Here is a 24,632-nt window from a genome sequence, read left to right as displayed (position 1 = left end):
TATTGAAATGATCCTTTTCAACATGATACTTTCTTTTTGTTTTACTGGCCTACTGATTCTGAACTTAACTAGTACTTATGGTAATTAATTATTAATGTAATATTAATACTGTAATTTAAATGAACGAATTAAATGCTTTACTTTCTGAATATTTTTGTATTTTTTTATCATATCTGTTGCACTCTAAAATACCGGTATATAATGAATTTTTTTAAAGATTTTTGGTCCAGTAAGTCGTGGTGGGGGTGGGGTACTCGAATAAATACGGTAAATAATTCATTCTAGAAAAAAAATGATCTATTAGAATTTTTGGATCAGTAACATATTTATTTACCATAATTAGTATTAAAACGATTTTTAGTACTTCATTGTGTTACCTATGTAACAAAATTCAAGTTAAATAATTTTGACACTGTAATTCATAAATTAAACAGTTTTCAGATGTTTGTTTAGATGATTTTTTAGTTTTAGAATTACTTCCTGAAATAGTTTCCTTTACTGGTGAAATGTGCTATGTATTAAATTTATACAATGTTTAATGATTATAAATATGTAAATGAGCTTTAAAATATTTATATTAAATAAAAAAAATATTGAATGTAAATGATTGTGACCAATTGCAATGTTCATAAATTAACTAAACCAAAGAAAGCCAAATGAGTGAAGAAAGATACATAGAGTAAGCTCTAGTAATACTTTGTCATTATTTGAGTACTCTGTGAATTAAGTTTAATTATGAAAACATTAAATTCAATGTAGTGTAACATCACATCTCTCACATTTACTGAAATATATTGTAACCTTTGAGAGTCTGGACCTCAGAATGCAAAATTATACCCCACCATCCTTGACTGATAGGAAAGCTCAAGTATTTGAGAACACTTACCAATGGCACAGAGCCTTCAGTCATTCTTTTGGGAAGTACGATGTAGCCAGGTGAAAAATTGCAACAACAGTTCTGGTCTGGCGTTGCCCAAATTAGGTTCAATGACTGTAAGCAAGTTGCCTTAAAAAAAAAGAAGAAAGAAAGCATTATTTTCATTTAATGTTATATTACTCTCAAAGGACCTAAAATTATTGGACAATGTCTTTTTCAAATATTGGAGGTAAAAAAAAGAAAATGACAGAGCTAAAGTCACTAAAAATAATAGCTAGTCATTAAAAGTAATAAAATGTTTACTTTCTTGGCAATACCTCAATTGCTGCTGTAGCAGGGTAGCTATAAAGGAAAAATATAGTGATCAGCCAAAATTGTATATAGAATGTTCTTATAAACCATTTAAACACTTGATGCCTGCTAAAGTAAACAAAGTGCTGGTAATTGAAAATCTATAATGTTAATGACATCAGAAACAGAATTATTCATATGTTTAAAATCAAGCTGTGTAACATGCTGGGTTTTGAGGATAAATATTCAGGAATTTATACATGTAACCTCATAACTTTCACTCTGGTAAACAAAACCATGTAGACGTAATGAATAAAATAGTCTGTTACAGATGGCTTCTAACTAAAATATTTATAATGCCTTGGTTCAGTTAGAAACTATGGCACAACATTAGGGAGTGGGTCTGATCATAGTTTTATACACTTGCATGACACATTTGCACGGTTGAAGAGGCAAAGGAACTGGGAACTGAAAACAGAGATCAGAAACACGTATGTTATACTGGATGGAATGTTGGCCCAACATGTGTAAATTTTTCATCAGGCTCTTTCTAGAATATGATACAGTTATTGTTTTTCTCAAATTAAGCTGCATTCTGTTATCAATAGATCAACCATAAATTTTGTCAATAACTCTTTACAAATCCACGTAATCAAAAATTCATTAATCTAGATCATAAATAATAATATATAAAACTTTAAGATAGAAAATAGCATAACATTATTTACAGTAAGGAGTTTGTGTGTAAAATCAGCAGTGCAGAGTGCAATTCATTTTTTTCAATTAGTGTAAGAGTGTAAACGTAAAAATTTTTAAACTTCAAACAACTTTTTCAATGTAATTAAACTTCTCTAAGGACAATAGAAACAAATATAAATACCATAAAATAGTAGGAATACCAGTATCTGTAAGATAATAATTATAATAAATAAAGAAAAAGAATATTGCAATATTTACGATCAGCATGACGAGTGAATGTTTACATTATGGTTAGTAGTTAGAAATTCTAATAAGAATGCATGCTCTGTGCTCTTCAGTGATCTCAAGAAATGGATTAATTGAATATATAATATTAGTTCTTGTAGAACAGTTGGATGGCCTTTTGCAAGAGTGAACTAAGTGAAAATGTTTTTGCATTTGTGTTATAAAACATTATTTAAAATAACAATAAAATGTTTTTTTAATTGATTAAGTAGATTTACTTAATTGTGTATCTTTTACATTGTCTGAAAACAAAATCCCACCAAAATTGCGTTTTTTAAATAAATTTGAAAATAATATTGCTGAAGATAGTTCATTATGGCTTATGATTTTTCAGATAGTTCAGTTTTGCGTATGGATTTCTTGTAGTAATATCATCCAAAATATATAAGAGGAAAAGAAAGAAAACTAACACTGAAATTCTATTTTAATAAATTTTTTATTGAACTCTTCAAAAATCAGTAAAAATGAATACTGTTCACAGTAGCCATAATATCAATAGCAATAAAACAAAAAAATTAATTATTAAATATAATAAAAATCAGTCTATGTTTTTAAAAATACAAACTTGTGTACAAAAATCAGTTGAAAAATCAATTCACTGTTCACAATACATTATAAAGTCAACAAATAAAAGGACATAATATTATTATTAAATTGAATAAATTATTTTATACTGTTCACAATTCCTATAAAATCAATAAAAAAAATTTCTTACTCAATCTCATCGTCACATTCCTCATTTTCAATTTCACAAAAATCTTCTTAATTTTCACCAACTTCAGCTGTACTGTTATCATCACTATCCGAAACATTTTCAATCATAGTGTTGTAAAACTGATGGTAAACAGGAGAGACATACTTTAACAAAGATTTTATATCTTTAATTTTAGCAGCTGATAATTTTCATCCTTTTGGTTATAAAAGAGGTAAGGTGTAGCCGCTAAATTTGAAGGCGGCCCTTTCAATCTTTTGTTAAAGTTAACTTCAACCTTGTCATTATGTGATTGTTTGAAGAACATTATACCTAGCTTTTCTTTTTTAAATATCATTTGCTTTATTTGAAGCCATTTAATTTTTTGCCCTTTGTTGTCGGTTTTACGATTAACAAGAGCCTTAGTCAGCAATTCAGTATTTAGAAAATCATTATTAGTCATTTGAAACTTTCAAACTTTTTCTTAATCCTTGAGCTCAAAATAACATCTGCTGTCATGTTTTGATCATATAGTTGGGTATGAATGATATTTCATTTTCCCCTCTATATCACTAAATTCACTATCATTTGGTAAAAATGAATGTTCAATTTCTGGAAATTTATGAATTACTTTTTCTATCTTAAATTTTGGATGCTGTACTACGTACAACCATATTGCTGGTATTTTGAAATTGCAGTTTTGGCCGCCACAAGAATTAGACCATGCTACAAGTTTCTTTTTTATTTTATGTTTTTCGATGTAATTTAGATATATTTTTCGATATAATTTCACTTGGTGCCCTTGATGTGATGGATTCATTCCATAATTACATCACAGATTACAGAGTACGAAAATTGTGGAATCCAAGATTATAACAGCTGATCTGTCTTTTGTAATATGCTTCTCCAGTAGTTATTTTTGGTAAAGGAAATACTTTTTCTAAATCAAAAGAAATGTAAAGTGCGTTACAAGTTTTGTCAAGAGCTTGCAGTTATTATTATTATTATTACTTTTATAGACATCACAAAAAGTCTATACATTAAAGATAAATTTAGTTCTGAATTCAAATACTTTTTGGAGGTATTTTTCCTGCAATAATGGCTTGTATAGCAAGGAAAGCTATTTATATGATCATGTACTTGTTTGACAATGTCAGAAGTAAATTTATTAGCAGGAGTATGCTTTCCCCTTTGATCCGAAGTATTTCCTGAATTAAATTTTTTTCAGCGTCCTGTGAACACAAGCACTGTCGATTTGCAGGGTTCTCAAAAACATTTCCTTACAAACCTTTATGTCACCATTAGACGATGGAATGTAATAGAATCTACTAATTTTTCTTCGAGATAGTCCTTTTTTTTTGCAACACGATTCACTGGTGCTGACTTTATTGCACCAGAAATAATTGCTACCTGATTTTCCCAGGTACCACTAAAAAATGATTTTTTTAAATTGACACTCACCAAATTGTTGCAATCAAATTTTCAGTTACATTTATAATCTACAAATTCCTTCCCTTTTTCTTTATTTTGGAATTTATGTCCGTCTCTCCTGAAGCCCTTTCCCTTTCTAATATTTCTTTCCCAGCTTGAAGGATCCGCTCTCCTTTGTCTTTTTCTTTTTACTCTGCATTGTGGCTCTTCTGAAAGAAACAAAAATAATAATATAAAACATTTGTTAAGAAATAAAAATAGAACAGTAAGAAAAATTCAAAAAGCAAAAAATAAATAAAAACTTATTAACATGAGAGAGACTATGATTATTGATAAAATATGAGAAACTCTTATGCAAGAGTGTACTAACAGTAAAACTGTTGTAAAAGAAGCTGTGATCCAAAATATGCATTAATAATTTATTTTATAGCAATACAGTATAATATTTTTGAATTGTTATTAGTTCAAAATTTAATTGTTAGTTCAGAAGTACGTCTGAACGTCACACGCCAGACGCCAATAAACGTAATACTTCAGGTAGTTCATTTTGGCACAAGAAAATCCCACCATAATTATTAATTCTAATTTCAAAAAAATAAACACTAAATTAATAATCACTACAAAAAAATAAAGTAATCCTTACCATCTTCAGATGATTCATCTGATATAGGGATATAATCAGAATGCTCAGAACTGAAAATATTTTCCTACACTCATTTTCCTCTCCTCACTCATTTAGGAGAATGAGTGTAGGAGACTCATTCAGGAAAAACTCACTCATTTAGGAAATGAGTGTAGGAGAGTTTTCCTCTCCTACACTCATTTCCAATTCACTTCTATTACCTTCCACAATTGAACAAACTACTCTGGTAGCCATCTTTACTTGTTGGTTAGTTCAGTCTTTCATAAGGTAATACCAACCTTATGCAAAAAAACTTTTAAAAATACAATGGAAAGTATCTAGGAGATAGTTCAGTATGGCATATGGAAGATCACAAAATTTCCAATTTTCGAAAAATGTCAGATAGTTCACTCTTGCAGAGAAGGCCATCTAGTTGTTAGTGCTGTTTCTTCATTTTCCATGAAGGAATATTAGTTGCAATTGTAATGTTATTACTTGCAAGTAATGCTGGAATTGTGATGTCTGTTATTTATAGAGATATTTGCTTTTCTTTAGCTTCCACTGATTTGAGTAATTATCATATGTTATTATTTTTAATTTTAATGTTTTTTTTTTTTTAAATTATTGATATATATTTTGAAAAATTCTTTTAGTGATCTGGAAGATATAGTTAAAAGAATGCTTGGTGTATCACAAGTTACCAATACTCAGATGCTATCAAAAAATGATTTTATAATGAGAACTACAGAATATGTAAATAGTTTGCATAAGGAATTAACAAATAATTCATTACCTGAAACTGATGCTAGTTTTGAAAACCAAAGTTTTTATTGTAGTGGATTTGACGACAGTAATAGATTATGTAATTCTAGGTAAGTGATGTTTTTTTTATTTTTCATTATAAAACAAACAAAATATTATTTATATTTATAAAAAAAAGATTAATGTAAGAACCAATTAGAATTGTACTAATCAACTGTATCAGTGTCAATCCAATTTGCTTATTGAAGAAGTGTTTACTTAGTATTTGCTTGGTTACGCATGTGTTTTCATACAACTGTGATATCATACTGTACAATGATAGTTTTGTCTACATGTTAGATACTGTAAATAATGATGCAATTTGTTATGAATTATTTTATGGTTCATTAATAATTTTTTATGCTTGTATTTTATATTGTAGTTTTTATTATATCCACTCAGTAATGCATGAATGTATCTATAATAAAATTCAGTGTATATTTGCATGATTAGTAGTTATTAATACTGCTGATAATTATAATGTTATAAAGTTTTTCTGTAATCACTTTCAGTTCATCAAAGAATGAACAGACAATTTTTATGTACGCCTTTCAATTTTTCTTGTAAATCTAAAAAAAAAAATTAGCCCATTATCTTTATATTATATATATAATTTTCTTTTGTTCAATAATTGCAAAAGAATTGTTAAAATGAAATGTACAAGATGCATTTACCTTAGGTCTGATTGAATCAAGACTATCGTAACTGGAACTATTCATAGTGTCTTTGAACTGCTCTTAAAAAAAAGAAACAGTTTTTCAAAAATAAATTTTCTTAGGTATTTACAGGAAAAACTATTATAATCTTATATTTCTTTTGACAATTTCTTTCAAGAATGAAATGAAGTCAAGCAGTTATAAACATTTAATATTAGAAGGAGTTTCTTTCTTATTTTCTCTCCTTTTACAAAGCATTATTCCAGTCCAAAGTGGCCCAAAATAGTTTGTTGATTTTGCATTACTAAAAATGAAATAAAATGATATATATGAAGGAAATATGAAATATGTGAAAATACAGGTGATTCAAAGAAACGGGAAATTTTGAAAGTTGTGTTGGTAGCCGTGGGCAATTGGTACCACTTGATAAGTGGCTCTAGCCTCTCTAACCTAACCTGCCATTTAGTTGTCATGGATCCTTGGAGTGGTGCGCAATGTGCATTTGCTATCAAAGCGTTTTACAAAAACAATGACAGTGTGGTGGGAGCGCGTAGAGAATTTCGCCGTCCGTCATTTTAATCTGGGACGGCACGACTGTTTTCCATCAGCACATGCAATTAAAACATGGATATTTAATTTTGAGGAAACTGGTTCGGCAATGAAAAAGAAACCTCCAGGCTGTGAGTGAACCGTCTGTACACCACAGAATGTTCAAGCTTTACAAGATGCTGTCACACAAAGTCCACATCGGTCAATCCGTCGTCTCTCAGCATCTTTACAATTGCATAGTTCAAGTGTTTGAAGAATATTAGTGAAGGACTTGCAATTCCATCCATACAAGTTGCAGCAATTCCATCCATACAAGTTGCAGATCGTCCAGGAACTGAAACCTGACGATGCAGTTGTGCGAGCACAATTCTGTAATGTAATGCTTCAGAAGATAAATGATATCGAAGAGTTTGTTCACGAACTGTGGATGTCAGACGAAGCGCATTTCCACCTCAGTGGATTTATTAACAAGCAAAATTTCAGATACCGGGCACAAGAAAATCCTACGCAGCTACACCAGCGTCCGTTGCACAGCCAGAAAGTGACTGTGTGGTGTGCTATGTCATCTTACGGTGTTATAGGCCCTTATTTTTTTGAGGATGACAACGGTCTTGCGATTACAGTGACGTCGGCTCGTTACGTAGCCGTGCTTGAAACCTTTGTTGTGGAACAACAAAAGAGATTTCCACCGATTCTTAACACAGCCTGGTTTCAACAAGACAGAGCAACGTCACATACTGCACGAATATCGATGGCAGCTGTACGCCGATTGTTTGGACAATGTGTCATTTCACAAAACTGTTACATTAGATGGCCTCCCAGATCGCCTGATCTCTCAGCTTGCGATTACTTTTTGTGGGGGTCACCTTAAAAGCAAAGTGTTCCATAGTAGACCTGCTACAACGGAAGAACTGAAGGCAAAGATCCGAGAAGCAATTGTGGAAATTCCAGTTGAGATGTTTTGTCAAACCATGAACAATGTAACGAAGAGACTTCGTGAGTGTTTACGTAGAAGAGGAGTTCACCTGCAAGATATCATCTTTAAAAAATAAACTAAAATGTATGTATCCTAAAATGGCAACATTTGTACAATTACATGAAATAAAATTAATTTTCTACGAAAATTTTTCATTAACGTTATTTAATTTTTTAAATTTCCCGTTTCTTTGAATCACTCTGTATATCCTTCATAAATGTGAATTGTATGAAGGAAATGCATCAAATAATAATCAGAAAATTAAAGAGAAAATGCATCTGTTACTTCAAAGGCATCATGAAAATCCATATTCATCAATTAGATTCATATTTTTTCTGCAATTCATGAGACTCATGCAAATTTCATGGATCTCTGTTAGCAGTAATCATTGTTAAAATAAAAATGTTATAGGTTTTTTTTAATGAATTTTTAAGTAACTTTGTAATGGGTAGACGTATTTCAAAAGATGACTGAACTAGAAAGATGTAATTTTTGTGCGGTTAGTCTACTTAAAGTGGTTTAGGGATACTGTTAGATATTGACATTATCAGAATTTATTTTTAATGGTATATTTCATTAATAATGGAATATAACTATTAATAGTGGAATAATTTATATTTAGCTTCAGTAGTGGTGGTTATTTTCCGCTTCATGGAGTTCTTTCTTTCCTTCTAAATAAATGGGTATTTAAATCGTAAAGTTATTTAATACATTATTTATAAGTAAACGCAAAGTTATGTGTTCAAGGTGTGTGAGAAAGTAATGAGATTGGTGACACTGCTAGCGATCTGGCAACACTGTGTCTACCGGTCTGTGCTAGACCGGTTTGTTCATTCCTTCCACATGCTCAGTACGAGTTTCAACTTCGTTCAGCCAACACATTATTTTTGACAGCGCCATCTGTGAAGTTGTGTTTTTGTTGTGTGTTACGAAAATGGAGCATCGGAATTTAGAGCAACGTTGTGCAATCAAGTTCTGTGTTAAACTTGGGGAATCTGTGAGTGAGACCTTTGAAAAGTTGAAACAGGCCTCTGGGGAACATTGTTTATCAAGAGCACAAGCTTTCCACTGGCACAAATCATTTTTGGAAGGCCGAGAACACGTTGAAGATCAACCTTGCTCAAGGAGACCTTCAACTTCAAAATCTGACAAAAATGTTGGGCATATGAGGGTTCTTGTGAGATCAGATCGTCGTTTAACAATAAGGATGATGAGTGAAGTTAAATTTAACCTTACATCAAATGTACAACTTTCACCGTACATCAAATTTTGACAGACGATATGCACATGCGAAAGGTTTGTGCGAAATTGGTGCCGAAAAACCTCACAACGGAACAGGACAATCGAAGAAACGTGATATCCTGGAGATTTGAGTACGATCCTGAAACAAAGCGGCAAAGCGAAGAGTGGCACACTCCTCATTTGACCGAAGAAATGTCAAATGAGCAAATCAAAGATCAAAACATGCTGATTTGCTTTTTTGATAGTAGGGGTTTCATGCATAAAGAATTTGTTCCTCCAGGACAAACTGTCTACCAAGTGTTTTACGAAGCTGACCTTCAAAGGCTCATGAAAAGAGTGATTGCGTGAGGCCAGACATTGCAGATGAAGCATCCACTTCATTGATTAAGTGGATGCTTCATCATGACAATGCCCCGTGTCACACAGCCATTTCCATCAGGGAATTTTTGACCTCAAAACGCATTTCTATGGTTCCTCAACTCCCCTATTCACCTGATTTGAGTCCTTGTGACTTTTTCCTTTTCCCGAAATTGAAACTTGTCTTAAAAGGACGTCATTTTGGAACTCTAGAGAACATTCAAAAGACTGTGACCGACCAGTTAAAAGCCTTACCAGTTGAAGCCTTCCAGTGCTGGTACCAGGAGTGGGAACAGCAACTTCGTCGGTGTATAGCTGCCCAAGGGAACTACTTTGAAGGGGATAATATTGTTGTTAGAAAAAAATAAAAACTTTGGTAAGTAAAAAGTCAGTCTCATTACTTTTCTCACACACCTCGTAGATATGTAAGAGCTCATTACTTTTCTCACACATCTTGTAGATGTTTAAGAGACTTATGAGTTACATTCATCTGTATGTGCACAATTTTATACAGAAATATTAAATTCATTGAGGTTAAGTAAATGAAAAAATGAAAATGGTATGGCAATAAAAATATATTGCTTCCCATTCCTGTTATTCTTCAACAAGCTCATATCTTGTTGGGTTGTTATGAGTTTTCCCTATGAAGCTGTATATACTTTTCACTGTGCAGCATTAGAAATATCTTTTTTCATCTATATACATAGTTTAGATAGGAGATGCGTGTAAATAAGGACTGGTTGCTAATAAAAATTGGTTGGTAACATTGAAACATATTTTTAACATATTGTAACATTGTAACATATTGTGCATGCATATTACTGTAGCTTCAGCTGTTTCATTAGCTAGCTATCAGTCATTTTGTCACCAGCCTTTTGTAATTTAACTTAATGTTGGCAGTGACAGCAGTATTGTCATAGTCATCATTAATAATAGCTATGATAATACTGTTGTCACATTAAATAATCCTGCCAGTTTGAAATACATAATGTGATTTTATTTCTTAATATGAAAGATTATAATGTTCTAAAATTCAATGTGAATTGTGTGAGATATACAAGCCTACAATAAAAAGTAAAAGAAATGGTGCACAGTAAAAAGTAAATGTTTATGGTGAATTGAGGAGTGGAAGGCATAGTGTTCAAAACGTTGACCATATTGAACAAAAAAACACAAACGTTCGAGAAACTGACATTTTGCAGTTAGTGTTCTTGCAATGGAATTCCATATATTCAACAGAGTACAGTGTGTAGAATTGATACTGCAAAACTAGACTGTTGTAAGCTATATCCAAGGTGGGTCCCAAATATGTTGACTGATGTGCACAAAAATATAAAAAAGGATGGCATCTACCCATGCTTTTATGGTCTGTTATGAAAGAGGGGACAAATCTTTTTCCCGTACAATAACTGGTGATGAAATGTGGATCACTTATGTCAGTTTGAACTCCAAACAACAATCCATGCAGTGGTATCATTCAACTTCACCGAAGCTAAAATAATTCAAGCAAACAGTAGATCAGATCACAGTGACCGTTTTCAGGAACAAAAAGGGCCCTTGCTGGTGGATTTCATGAAGTTGGTAACAACAATCTTAGTGGTGGTATACTGTGAAACACTTTTAAAACTTGCTAGTGCAATTTACAACCAATAATATCTGATGTTGAGAATTTTAAGGTTTGAATTCTTGTAAAGATGTGGCTTTTATTTGGATTTGATTGTTATACTGTAGATAATGGTGTTCTTTGGTGGTTGGGTTTCAATTAACCACATGTGTCAGGAGTGATCAACCTGAGTATGTTCAAGACTACATGTTTACCAGTACATTTACATTGCACTACATCTGCTGCTGTCAGGCCTGGCAAGCCAATAGCATTATTGCATTTTATCTCTCTCTCACTCTCTCTCTCTCTCTCTCACACACACACACCAAAGTATGGGATGCCATCATCAGACATTATTCTAATTCATGATAATTCATATCCACACACACATGCTGCTCATACTGTCAATAAAATTCATCAATACCAAATGGGAGCTTTTTGATCATGTCTCTTATAGCCCAGACCACTAAGTGATTACCATGTCTTCCTTCACCAAAAAAAATTGGCTTGGTTCTCAGTGGTTCAAAGAGAGTAACAACTAGCTGAAATGTCGGGCAGCAAATTTTTTTAAATATGGTATTAAATTGCTTGTTCCTAGATTCCAGGAATACTTATACACCTAAAGATAATGTGATGAGCTCAGACAGGTGCAGTGTATAACATAATAGCATCACTTACACTCTTGTAGAGGATATGCATGGTATGGAAATTCAATCCTGAATTGGAATGGATAACTCTGTGAATTCCAAAAAAGGTAGCAACAGCCTTCTTGGCAACATATTGAAGGTGTTCCTTGAATCAAAGATTCTTATCAAGGATTACACCAATCCAATTTCTGAGCAATTACACCAATTACACCTTATCCAATTACACCAATTTCTGAGCAGAAACATATCAATGGAAAGGCCGGCCATTGAAACCCGTGCTTGACGTGAATTAGCCAGCCGATCTTTCAACATCATCGTGGTTTTTTTCTGCACTAAAAATCATGTTATGCTGGAGACTTCACAACCTGAAAATCTTACATGCATAAGCAGCTCAGAGTTGTATCTTGTTTCGCAATTTCCCCTCAACTAGCAATAGCCCATCATCCGCATAAGCAATAATGTGGCAACCAATAGGCAACCTCAACCGTAACATAGAATCGAACTCAATTATCCAAAGAAGAGGACTCAATACACTGCCCTGTGGGCAGTGTTGGGTAGGGTCTTCCCTACTTCTGAGCTGCCATCACGAACTGAAATAACTTGATCACGTACATCCATGTTTCTGCATTTGAAACAAGGCAGAGGGCCACCATAAGTTATTAAAAGCCTCGGATATCTACACGCACTGGAGGAAGCAATATTCATCACCTTCAATATGGCATCCTCCATGCTCTTGCTGGGCCGGAGCCATATTGGCTGTCCGTCAATAAGTGCTCAGTAGTTAACCCTACTTATAATACGGAGATACAAAACTTTCTCAAAATGGTTTCCAATTACAGGCAAGAGCGTCAAAGGCCGATTAGAACTAACAGTAGGGTCCTTGTTGCCACCTTTAAAAAGCAGTATTAATTCTCCATGCTTCCAACATGCTGGGAAATATCCAGCAGAAAGGATCCTATTAAAAACCCTAGTCAGAGGGACTGAGAATCATGGGCAATGAGCGAACAAGGAGTTCCACCATGTTACAATCATATCCAGCGGTTTTATGTTGTGTCATATACAGACTACCTGATGAACCTCCATCTCAGTAATCTCAAGAGACGGTACCTCAGTATGGAACTCAGCGATTTTTCGCTGGATATGTTGGCGATACATTCTCACCAGCCTCAGTGTCATCAGGAAGCAATCATTTAACAAAATGTATCTGTAGAAAAATAAAATAGGTGTGTTCAAATATATAACAGGTAATACATTTTTTATTCTCTTTATATTTTTTTAATGGTCTACTGGTCCTTGCTATTGACATATTCAAGTACTGCACACATGTACTACAGTCTTACTCTTGTATACATTATTGTCTTACTATATCATATGTACATTACTAGCTTCATAAAATTAAACTTCATGCAGCATTTATGCAATACCAACCTCTATTGTTTTATTTGTATTATCTATTTTTGTGAATTATTATAAGTAATGCACATAAATAAAAAAAATACTAATTGTGTATATTACTTTTATATATATATTTCTGTTTCTTTGTTTTCATTTTAAGCTATAGAATCAGTGATAAAAGTATGGTGGAAGATGATTTCTATATAAAAAAAGATTTAATGAAAATCTCTCATGTAAATAAAGAAAGGAGAACTTCTGGTACTCAGTATGATCTTTCATTTAAAACAAATAACAAATGTACTCAAGTTGATGTTACTGGTGTGTATTATTTTTATTTTTTTCTGTCATCAGGGTGTTATATATATTTTTCAATTTGCATTTTTAAATATATGTTAATTATTAAAAAAATTTAATTAATTCTGAAGATTTATTTGTTTTATCAAAGAATTTGTTGTTTTGCAGTTATGTTGTGATAAATCTAATTACCAGAATCGGTGTATGTCATGTTGTCCATGTGGGGTGATTGGGAGAAATCTTAAGTATAATTATGCTTGTAGATGTTTATAACTAATTCTTGGATAATGCTCAAGCTATTTGTTAGTTGGCTGTTGTGAGAAGACTAAAGATCTGTGTGTAAACTTTATATGAAAATTAATGATCAAAACTGATGTGAAAATCAGCAAAATTTAACAAAATGTTGCAGCTGTTGAATGTCACATATGGTGTGATGCTCTGAAAATATTAAGTGTTCTTGAGTGGCACTAATGATTTAAAAATGAACAAGATGCAAACACTGACTCGGAAGTGGGTGGCCAAAAACAAAATTGATGTTTAAAGTTTCAACTGAGTACAGGATTTACTATGGTCAGACAGATTATTTCATTTTTGATTAATGGTACTGAAAAGGTTTTGAGATAGAACTGAATTGTGCCAATAGGCATTGCCAGAAGTTTCTCCTGGGGACTGCAATACATCTGAAAATGCTAAAAGTAATCAGTTGCAATGCTATTCAAACCTATTTAAATCTTATTTCAGCCCTAACCTTCAAGAATTCTGGCTTTATCTTGACAAAATTTCTTTCTCAAATTTATTTTTAGCTTCCAGAACCCTCTTTTTATGCACAGTCATCATACAAAGACTGACAAGCCGATTTTCTGTCATTATTGACTGTAACCAAGTTTTTACTTTGTGTAAGATGCTGAATGATCTTTTGATAAGGCACATTGTGCAGGGCTATACAAGTGAAATAAGTAGCACCCATTTTATGGATGGGCAAAACAATGGGTTTCTTTAATTAGTGCAGGTAGTTCTATCTTCTTCAGTTTGGCATTTGGGAAATTTTTTCTTTTCTATTGGTCGTACCAAAGTTCGACTTCACTGAGGAAATCATTCAAATTGTAGTAACTACAAAAATTTATGTTTTTAAAAAAATACATCATATCAAGCATTACGCGAGGGTGCGGCATAAGCATTGAGAGTGCAGGCAAGTTCCCTTCGAAAAACATTGTTCCAGGGATGTTTTTAATGAATCTATGCACAGAATAATTTGTGATCTCCAAATTTGCTAGGAGTCTGTGCTGTTGGATTTGCACAGTGTTTCTGCTGATTTATGACTTGCGGCATATTGAAATCTGTTCCAAGATGCTCGGCGGTTGTTTTAACCCTGCTGTAACACTTTCACTTTCAACAACCACATTTCCATTGTTTTCTCATGATGTCTGTGATTCCTTTTATGTGATTTGCACATTGAAGTAAGTCCAGACTTGACTGAAGAGCATTTACCACCAGTTGCAGGAGTGCCGAATATTTTTCTGTGAGACAAACACTAACAATGAATTCTGATTTTGTAGCAGCGCAGTGCATTTGAAAAGCAGCTTTTCTCATTGCATTGTTTCCATTTGCTGATGTGTTGTTTTTCAACTGCCATAATGAATGCACTTAATGTTTCTTGAATGTGGTGATACTTATATATTTTTGAGACCACTGAGTTTTACAGAGCATTGGTATATTCGGTATGCATTATCGATGAAGAGCCAATTCTTGGAAGAATCTTATTATTTCTTTTATTATGGAGACCGAATTTCATATCACTGCTATTCCATTTAAGTTGTTTACAACTAAGTTCAGTTGATGAATAGAACAGTGAAAGTAAATGCTCTTGAATACTTTTCTTGAATAATCTTCTGAACACCCTTTCCTGTCATACTGGAACACCCATTGTATCTTTGTCTGATATGTCATTCTTTCCCTGATATGTCACTGCTCTTGTCTGTCAGGATACTGTAAGCACATGCTTTCTTTATGTCAGTAGTGATGTCATCTGTAATGACATCGCCACTTAGGCTGATATTTCGTTTTGAATCCATGGTGACAAGTAAGTGGCATTTTTTATGCCCTTTTTTCTTTGTACTCTTTTAAAATATACTCACCAGTGTCAATTTTGAGTTTGATCAAAACACCAAGATTTTCTTTGCCCCTCAAAGGTAGGTCATGTGTACCGTAAAACATCACTGTCGAAATTATTGATGTAACAGTTTTCTTGTTGTTTCTAGTTCTTGTTGGTAGACAGAAATCAGCTGTAAATCAATGGGTATATTTTCAACAAAACATTTTGTGCTGTGGCCGCCAATTTGTATCACTGAGATGACATGTGAGATTTTGCAAATTTGTGCATGTCTTTATAGCAAGTAAAGGGCCTCACTATGAAAGAACTCAAAACTCTAAGCATATTATTGATGGAAACAATCCGCCCTTTAATTTCTTGGAATACGCCAGCCAAGGAGCATACTCTGCCAACCAGCTGTATTTGAATTTTCTTTTTAATTGCACAGCATCCTTAGCAAAGTCATAACTTGGAGTCTGTCACCGACAGTTTTCTAAAACTTCCATTTTTTGAGATGAGTTCATGCTAAATCCATGTCCAAACCATAATTATCAAAGTATGTTTGATCCTGTACACCAAAACCAGTTGGTCGCGAAGATCCACTTGATTTTTCACCAACATTGTGCTTTGATTTCTCTTCTCCGCTGCTGTCACTTTCATACTACTTTTATCTGGTTGCTTCCTTTTCTGTCTTCCTAGTACAAGTAACTACTACATTTCCCAAAAAAATTAAAGCAACTAAGAATTTTAGCTTCTCAATGGACTGTCAACTAGAAACTTCAAGCTTAAAAATGTTTTTTTATCGTCTTCATTCAATAATTTTTCATAAAGTTACAGCGTTTTGAAAAATCAGTAAAAAAATCTTTTTGTTAGTGAAAAATGTTCTTAACCTAAATATGAGTTTCAAAACCATCTAATTGTCACTTTTTTCAACTTTACAAAAGTAAATTTTTTTCATTTCTATAAAAGTGGTGTAATAGTCGAATAAGTCGAAAAAAAAACAGAAAGAAACTGGTGGAAAGGTCAAATCTAACAGGCTGTGGCTATGTACAGAGTGAAACTAATGGGAACGAACATGGTTCTGATTTGAGGTTAGACATTTTTTTGTCAAGATTGCTTTGTGTTTAACATAACTTTTGTAATGATTGAACTTGATCACAACAAAAATTGGACTATTAAGAATTTTGAACCATCCACTGTTTATTAGCTATCAAACTTTTAATGTTTTTTTTATTATTGAATGATGGTATTTTTAATAACTTTTTTATATTTTGTACAAATTTGTTTTATTATTTGCAACTAGCAAAAGTCACTAGTTGCAAAATCAACAATTTCAAAATTCAAAATCATCTAATTGAGCAAAACTGCTGCAAAAGTAGTTAATTGCAATTTTCAATTGTTTTTTAAAGTTATTAGAGTGTGGTATTCTTGTTATTATTTCCTTATTTAATACTGTATGATTTTTCTTAAAATTTCAGTAATAAAGACAACATCAAAATTACAATTATTACAAACAAAAAAACAAGTCTTCACATTTCTTGTGAACATTTTAGGTTGTTTTTGATGATTTTACAACTTAACTCAAATGAAAATAATATATATGCATACCTTTTGTGCTAAAAAAGTTTCTAATATTCATTTTAGATTGTTGTTGTTACGGGATGCGGTCTGAACTAGCTCAAATGCGTCAACTCACTTGCACTAATTGCAGCGCTTAAATAGGAAACAGAAGTTAATAGAACTTTCCCGCTAAATCCAACATTCTATAATCTTAGAGTTTTACCACAGACCTTGAATTGCTAGTTTCCCACTCGTTCACCATAGAGGGCTTCTGCCATGATGCAAACATGCTTTCTTGCCATGCAATACTGTTATAACCTGTTGATATTAACCTTATAATTTTTCATTTGACTAAATGAGTCGGTGAGAGGGGGGGGGGGCAAGTGTCCCATCCTACCCCACCATGGTCATGTCTATGATTTGCCCTGACAAGTGTTCATCCATCATGATAATGTACCAAGTCACATGTTAATTTGAGGAAGTTACTTGTAAAAAAAAAAGTCAGTATGTTACAAAGTTAGCTTATTCTGTTTATCTGGCTATACTTAAAATTAAACACTGGTGAAGAATGAAAATTTTCCAACTTCTCTGATATCCAGCATAAGTTGATAAAACAAGAGAAATATTAGCAATCCAGTTTCCAATAGAGATAGTAGTATCAAGCCTGAATTATAGTATACAGATGCACAAGGGAGGGAGTACTTTGAAGGCAACAGAAACTGCTAATGTACAGTCCTGAACGTTGTTTTTTACTGGTGATTTCCAGTTTTTAAATTATCACACCTTGTATTCTGTTTACAGTTATAAAGTGTTTGTTTTCTGTTAAGTTATGTACAAACATCTTCAAATGAAAGATAAACATCAGTTTGTTAAAATTATGGCAGCTATTTAAGATTTGTTCTTTTTACATTCAAGGATTGAGCTTGTGCCTGTTCTGAGCTCATAAACCAAATTCTCTTTTTGCAGAAAAGAGAATTATTTCCTTAAGAGAATTATATCAGTATTTTAATAAAAAAGTTAAATGCATAATAATATTTATAAATAATAATGGTATGAGGGCTAATGGATTGCCCGTTAAATATAACAGCATAGTTTGATAAGATTTTACTGCTTTTGAAATAAAAATTTATTCTGTGAAATTATCAAAGTTTCTTATTTCCATGTGGCGTATAATACTGAACTTTTAATGGTCTTTCTTTTAACATTTTTTGCAAATGTTTCTATCACCGATTGCAGTAATTTATGATTCCTTATTCAAGCTGGTAGATATTTATTAACTCAGTTTGTATATTTTCATTGTGTAATTGAACCAATTGTAAACAATGCTTAATTTTTTGTAAAAATCGCATCTCTTTCTCTTGGATCCTATTATCCTACTGTGTTTTGTAGTCACTCTCAACTTGCATCTGTGTAAACAGTAGGGGCAGCCATTACTTTGAAAATTTCACTCTTATAATTATTCGTTATTCTAACAGTGGTGCCATAAATCATTTGAAACATCAATGTAGGCAATTAAAGTGAGACACTTGCTCTAAAACTATGTTATTGAGTACAGTTGTTCCGAGTACTTGTACTATTGTTCACAGAACAACTACGAGAGGTAGTTTTTCATTCCGTCAATGAAGAATGCCAGTGATCTTTGCTTGATCCATGACCTCACTGAGTCCTTCATTTCATCATTTGCGGTGAAGTGAAAACCCTCTTTAATTGTAGAAAGAAGAGAAAAATCAGGTCACTAAATCTGATGGTATTAAGTATATGGAATAGTTTCAAATTTAAATTTCACAAGAGTGTTTGCAATTGATATTTGCATGCTACTCACCGCAAACAAATTTTATGGTAGGACTATAGTGCTTCAGTCAACAATTTCATCATCATAAATGTCTTTTAGAGCTATGACTCATTAGCGTTCACTTTTCCGTTGTTAAAATTTCAATTACTGTAAGTTGTTTTAGACGCTTGATACAGCTGGCATACTCAACTCCAAAACAATGGTGACTGACAAAAAAAGAGCATGGATCAATAAATTTGGAATATTAGTTGTTGGAAAATGAAAGTACAAGATGGCATCACCTGTTGCTTTGTGCGACATTTTATTTTCCTGTTACTTTGCAGTGTGCATTACATTGTGTTGTAATTACAATTACTACATTATTTTGAATTTAATTACTAATTATTTTATCCTTTTTTTTTTAATATAGGTTACAATGATAGTCAATGCAGCTCATTTGTTGGTATTAAAACCAATAATTCCACCAAATGTTCATTGTAAGTTTGTTTTGTTAATATTTTTAATGTTAATTAGCTTTACATACAAGTGATTCCAAATTGCATGGCATCACCTGGGAGATGATTCTATAGCCAAAAATAAGAAAAAAAGTTCAATAAACATAGGTCAGAAATGGTTTGTTAGTGAGTTTTGGCTTGTGAAACATTTAGCCCTACTTTCTGCTCCCTCTGTGAAATTAAACTACTAAAAGTCATGGGGTACAAATCGAGGGGTAATTTGATGATTCCTTATAGTTTTTGATCTAAAAGATTGAATAAAAGAGGTCCCAGACTCAATCGAGTTTTAAGAAAAATAGGGTAAAACGGTTTTGTCAGAAAATACACATTTTGTAGGTTTGGAATAAAATAATTTTGTTAATTTACCAATAAATAAATAAAAATTTCTAGGTAACCTTATCTAATTCTGAGAAAATTGGTGCAAGTAATGTATTAAAATTAAACATAAATTTGAGAAGTTTAACTTTAATAAAAAACAAAACACAGATTGGACTGGAAAAGTGATATGATTTTAAACAGAACAATTTACAAACGAATTATAAAAATAAATTTGAGAGACATCCTTCTAAAACATATGATATTAAACATTTTTATTTTTTCAGGTTGGCAATAACAGCTGATCAACAATTAAGTTTATTTCTCTAGCATTTGAATGGTGTTTATGCTGCTTATTGTTCGGTCAGTCATTTACAATGGGTGATACCACAAATTTATTCTCATTTGGAGAGTTAGTGTTGTTACCAAAGTAAACAAAAATTGGCTGTTGCACATGAATATTGGGAAAATTATCTAGATGAGAGAGTACTGGATCGTAAAACATGCTGGTCATGAACATTTTGTGAGAAATGTTAGTGCTAAAGAAGCAATATTGATTGCAATACAGGTATCTCCCATCTCAAGCACCAGAAGGTTGTTACATCGTTTTCATGTTTTGCAATCAAGTGTATGGTGAACTTTATGAGAGCAACAATTATACCCATTCCATACAACACGTGTGCAAGAGTTATTATCATCTGATTTTGATAAACGGATGAAATTCTGTCGATGGTAAATTAGAAAATGTGAACATTATCTCAATTTCCTAGTAATATTCTATTACTGATTAATCTTGTTTCTTGTAAATTATCAAAACACACACTTGGACAGAAGAAAATCCCATTGAAACTGCTACAAGTCATTTCAAATGTGGTTTTTCATATAATGTGTGGTATGTTTTTCTTGGTGATAATTTCATATGCTCCTTTTTCTTATCACGAAGACTTAATAGAGAGTGATTCTTGCATTTTTTGCAAACAAATCTGATTGAACTCTTGGAAGATAGATTTGGGTAGATATATTTGCAGATAGATGTGGTTTTTCAATGAAGTGCACCTGCTCACTACAGCCGTGATGTGATGAAGCATTTAATAAATAACATAATCAGTAAGCAATGGATTTGTTAAAACGAACCAGTAAAATGGCCGTCTTGATTTCCCGATCTAAAGCCAACGGGTGTTTTCCTTTTGGATTGGTGAAGTTATTCTACTCCACTCGTATTGGCACACAAGAAGAATTGAAAGATCATGTAATAGAAGCTGGAGCTACTATTAGAAATGATAATGATGCTATTAGATGTGCCCAGCTAGCATGGATTCGCCAAGCTAAATTATGCATTGAACAGAATGGCGGCCATATTGAGCAACTGCTTGAAGAAATGTTTGCAGTTTTAGTAACCACTTCAATATATAATAGTTTTTAGAAAAAAACAAAAAGTATGTGATTTTTATTTTTTTTTATCTATTTTTATTCAGTTTTATCTATTATTGACAACTTTTCTATCATTTACATTATGTTGTTTAAACATTGATGAAAATTTTTCTGTTTAAAATCGTATCACTTTTCTGATGAAATTTGTGTGTTTTGTTTCTAAATAAAGTTGAATTTCTCAAATGTGTGTTTAATTTTATTATTTATATAAATATTTTCAAAATTAAATTCTCTACAAAGTTAACAAGAAATTCTTATTTGTTTACTCTTAATTAATAAAGTTATTTTATTCCAAACCTAAAAAAGTGTATTTTCTAACCAAACGTTTTTGTGTTTTATTCTGTTTTTCATAAAAGTTTTGTGAGATAGAGGTCTGGGACTACTTTTTTCAATTTCTTAGATAAAAAACCATAAGGAAGCACCAAATATATCACCTGATTTGTACCCCAAGAATTTTAGTAAAGTTTAATTTCAGAAATTGAGGAGAAAGTAAGGGGGCTGCTAATTGTTTCGTGTCATGAAACTCGTTAATAAATCATTTTCTGATGTATGTTTACACGAATATTCTTTCTTATTTTTATGATTATAGAATCATTTCTTGAGAGATTGCCATGCAATTTGGAATCACCTGTACATCTAATAGGAATTAATTTTTCTTGTACATTTGCTCATCTACTTATTTATATAATGTGATTAAATTAACATTACATGTGCAAAAAACATAAACTAAAGATTCTACATTGCCAGTTAGTAATACGGAAATGGGGGTACGGCGCCAAAAATGACGTCATCCAAGATGTCGACCATCGGCCATCTTGGATTGTGACGTGTTTTTTGACGCCGTAGCCCGCGCGCAGTCTTTTGCCGACCTGATTTCTTTTTAAGACGACGTTCCTCGAGGATGATCCTGGTCGTCATCGTCTCCGCGCGCGAAGGAGATCGAGAGAGAGGTTCTCATCGTAGATCGTGCACCTGGAAGCGGCGGTGTCTGCTGCTGCGGTGAATAAAAAAAAATTAAGACGTACCTCGAGGATGATCCTGGTCGTCCAGGCGACGGCGTTGAGATGCGTCACCGCGAAGGAGAGAGGTTCTCGTCGTAGATCGTGAACCGGGAGGCGGCGGTGTGTGCGTGTGTTTACGTGCGTGCGTCAGCGGAGCGACGTAGACAGAGAGATGTTTACCGTGCGGGACGCGGCGCTCGACTGAAGAATTGCGGGTCCGACGCGTGATCTGATGTTGTCCGATCGACCAATCAGCGTTGGGAATCGCCGCACATGCTCACTAGCCGTTAGTGTGTACATGCCAACTGTAACGTCGTCGTCGTCGTTTCTAATAATAAGAGCGCGTGGATGCGATATGGAAAATGTTTTTTTTTTAATAATTATCGAGATCGATAGCGACCTCCATCCGGTGTTCCAAGAAACGCAATAAATAATTCTGTTTTTTTTCTTACCAACTACCACATCTGCTATTCTAAGAACAGATGCAATGAATAACCGTTTTTTCTCGTTATACAGGAAACGATAAATAACCGCAAACGAACAAGTTTGAACCTGCTTATCAACATCCCGCATCCGGTCTTCCAAGAAACAACGCAATAAATAAGTATGTTTTTTATCAACTAACACATCGGATGGTCACCATCTTGGATGACGTCACAGATGGCGACCGTACTCCTATTTCCATACTGAGTCACTAATACAAACGTGTGTGCGTGCTGTTGTAACCGGTTAAATCCAGTTGTGTCTGGTTCTGTAAATTTGGTTAACTGGCATTTCTCCCACCACCACCCCATTCGGTCGCCCTAGAGCATAGACCAAATGTTCCGTGCCAAGAACGGCTACTGTGCCTCAGAACGGTTTAGCGACCCAAATCCTAAAAGCTCCTAGTGAGCTACCTAACGTGCGTGAGCGAATCAAGCAGGGTGCCATACAGCACCCGCTTAAGTGTCCCAATCGCTCACTTGACAAACATAAAACTAGATCGGGGAGGCGCACCCCTTGTAACAACTTAAACTATACGTCTATAAAATAAAAAGACAGCAATTTTGGCTGCCACGCCTCGGTCGCTGTACGCCAGCTAGTACCTGTCCACCATTTAACAGCGCTTGCAGCTGATTTGGCTGATGGCCAGCCCTATTACCAAGGTTGGTTTCCAGCAGCAGAGCTGTAGGAGTCCAATTACATTACATTTAATAATCCCTTAAAATTAACGATGACGGTTGAACATAGCAACCTCATCGAGGAACTCCCACACGGTCCGACAGTGCGGCTCGCGCCACACTGCCTCGCCGCTTGTGAGCGGCCAGGTTTCCCCCTGACCTCTAAGTTCCAGGGTGGCTCGGTCTCTGGCCCCTCCAAGAGCAGGGCAGTCGTACATCATATGTACATTCGACTGGACCTCCCCGCAGACACACAACTCATCAGCCACCAGGCGAAACCGAAACAGATATTGGTTCAGGTTAACATGGTTGGTGAGCACCTGGGCGCCCTTAGAAAAGAACTCGAGGCATACCATCCCCCCAGATCCTGTATAAAACTATACAAGGATCTTCCCTTAGTTGTGGTGTGCCATTCAAGATGCCATGCCTCCATCGCGAGGCTTTGTAGCCTTTTCCGCAGACGGGAGATGGGCAACTGAACGAAATTTTGTTCCGGTGCATTGTGATCACCGTTCCGCTCCGGTTCTGGCCCGGCTCGAAACCGCATCCCAAATGCCTCGGCCTCCCGACCTCTTCGCAACTTCCACATGACTGCCCGAATTTTCACCACTAAATCGATTGGGAGAGCCTTTCTCAATACAGTAGTAGCCTCGTAGGAGGTTGTTTTAAATACACCAGTGCATACAATCATGGCTCTGCGCTGGGCACTCCTTAAATTTTGAAGTAGTGCTCTATTCCTTTCCAACCTATGCGCCCAATCTGGCGCCGCGTATGCGATCATACTTTCGAAGACGCCTCGGTACACCAAGTACATTTGGCGGCCCGACAGCCCGTAGTCTTTCCGAGCAATCCTTCTAAGTTTGTCCATCACAGAGACAGCGTCCGACGCAACTTGCTTAATATGGTTACTAAAAAGCAACTTATCATCAAACAAAACACCTAGGTACTTATGAACCCTTACTCGGCTGATTACACAGCCTTTATATTTAATGTGGGGGTTTCGACTGCATGATAATTTGTCTGCGCCCTTTAGAAGCATAAACTTCGTTTTGGGCACAGAAATCTTTAAATTTTGCATGTCCATCCAGCCTTCGGCGGTTGACAAGGCCGTCTGCGCTCTGCTTTCTAGCTGTGGTCGTGAATCTCCACGAACTAAAAGGAGACAGTCATCGGCGAAAACCTGGGCCGTGACTCCTTCTGGGAAAGTCAATCCCAGAAATCCGTCAAACACCAGGTTCCACAGCAGGGGACCGAGAACGGAACCTTGCGGGCTTCCCCTGGTGACGGACTTTTCCACAACTAGGTGCGCATCTTTAAACAGAGCCGTTCGGTTAGACAAATAGTCTCTTACCACGGCCTGTGTGGCTTCGGGAA

The 24,632-nt window shown here is 34.2% G+C and overlaps 1 protein-coding gene across 2 annotated transcripts in view; it reads left to right on the top strand.

Annotated features, from left to right (window-relative positions):
• The window catches only part of LOC142320103 (uncharacterized), a 157,604-nt gene that overhangs the window by 13,030 nt on the left and 119,942 nt on the right, over positions 1-24,632 (top strand). For both annotated transcript variants that reach the window (XM_075357782.1, XM_075357781.1), the window contains exons 3-5: positions 5,550-5,768; positions 13,283-13,440; positions 19,267-19,333. In XM_075357782.1, coding sequence (XP_075213897.1) covers positions 5,550-5,768; positions 13,283-13,440; positions 19,267-19,333 — 444 coding nt within the window. The remainder of the gene's footprint in view (positions 1-5,549; positions 5,769-13,282; positions 13,441-19,266; positions 19,334-24,632) is intronic.

This window comes from Lycorma delicatula, chromosome 2 (assembly GCF_047948215.1).
Source record: "Lycorma delicatula isolate Av1 chromosome 2, ASM4794821v1, whole genome shotgun sequence".
Taxonomy (NCBI): domain Eukaryota; kingdom Metazoa; phylum Arthropoda; class Insecta; order Hemiptera; family Fulgoridae; genus Lycorma; species Lycorma delicatula.
Note: the sequence above shows the minus strand (reverse complement) of the source record. Positions and strands in the feature narration are given on the sequence as shown.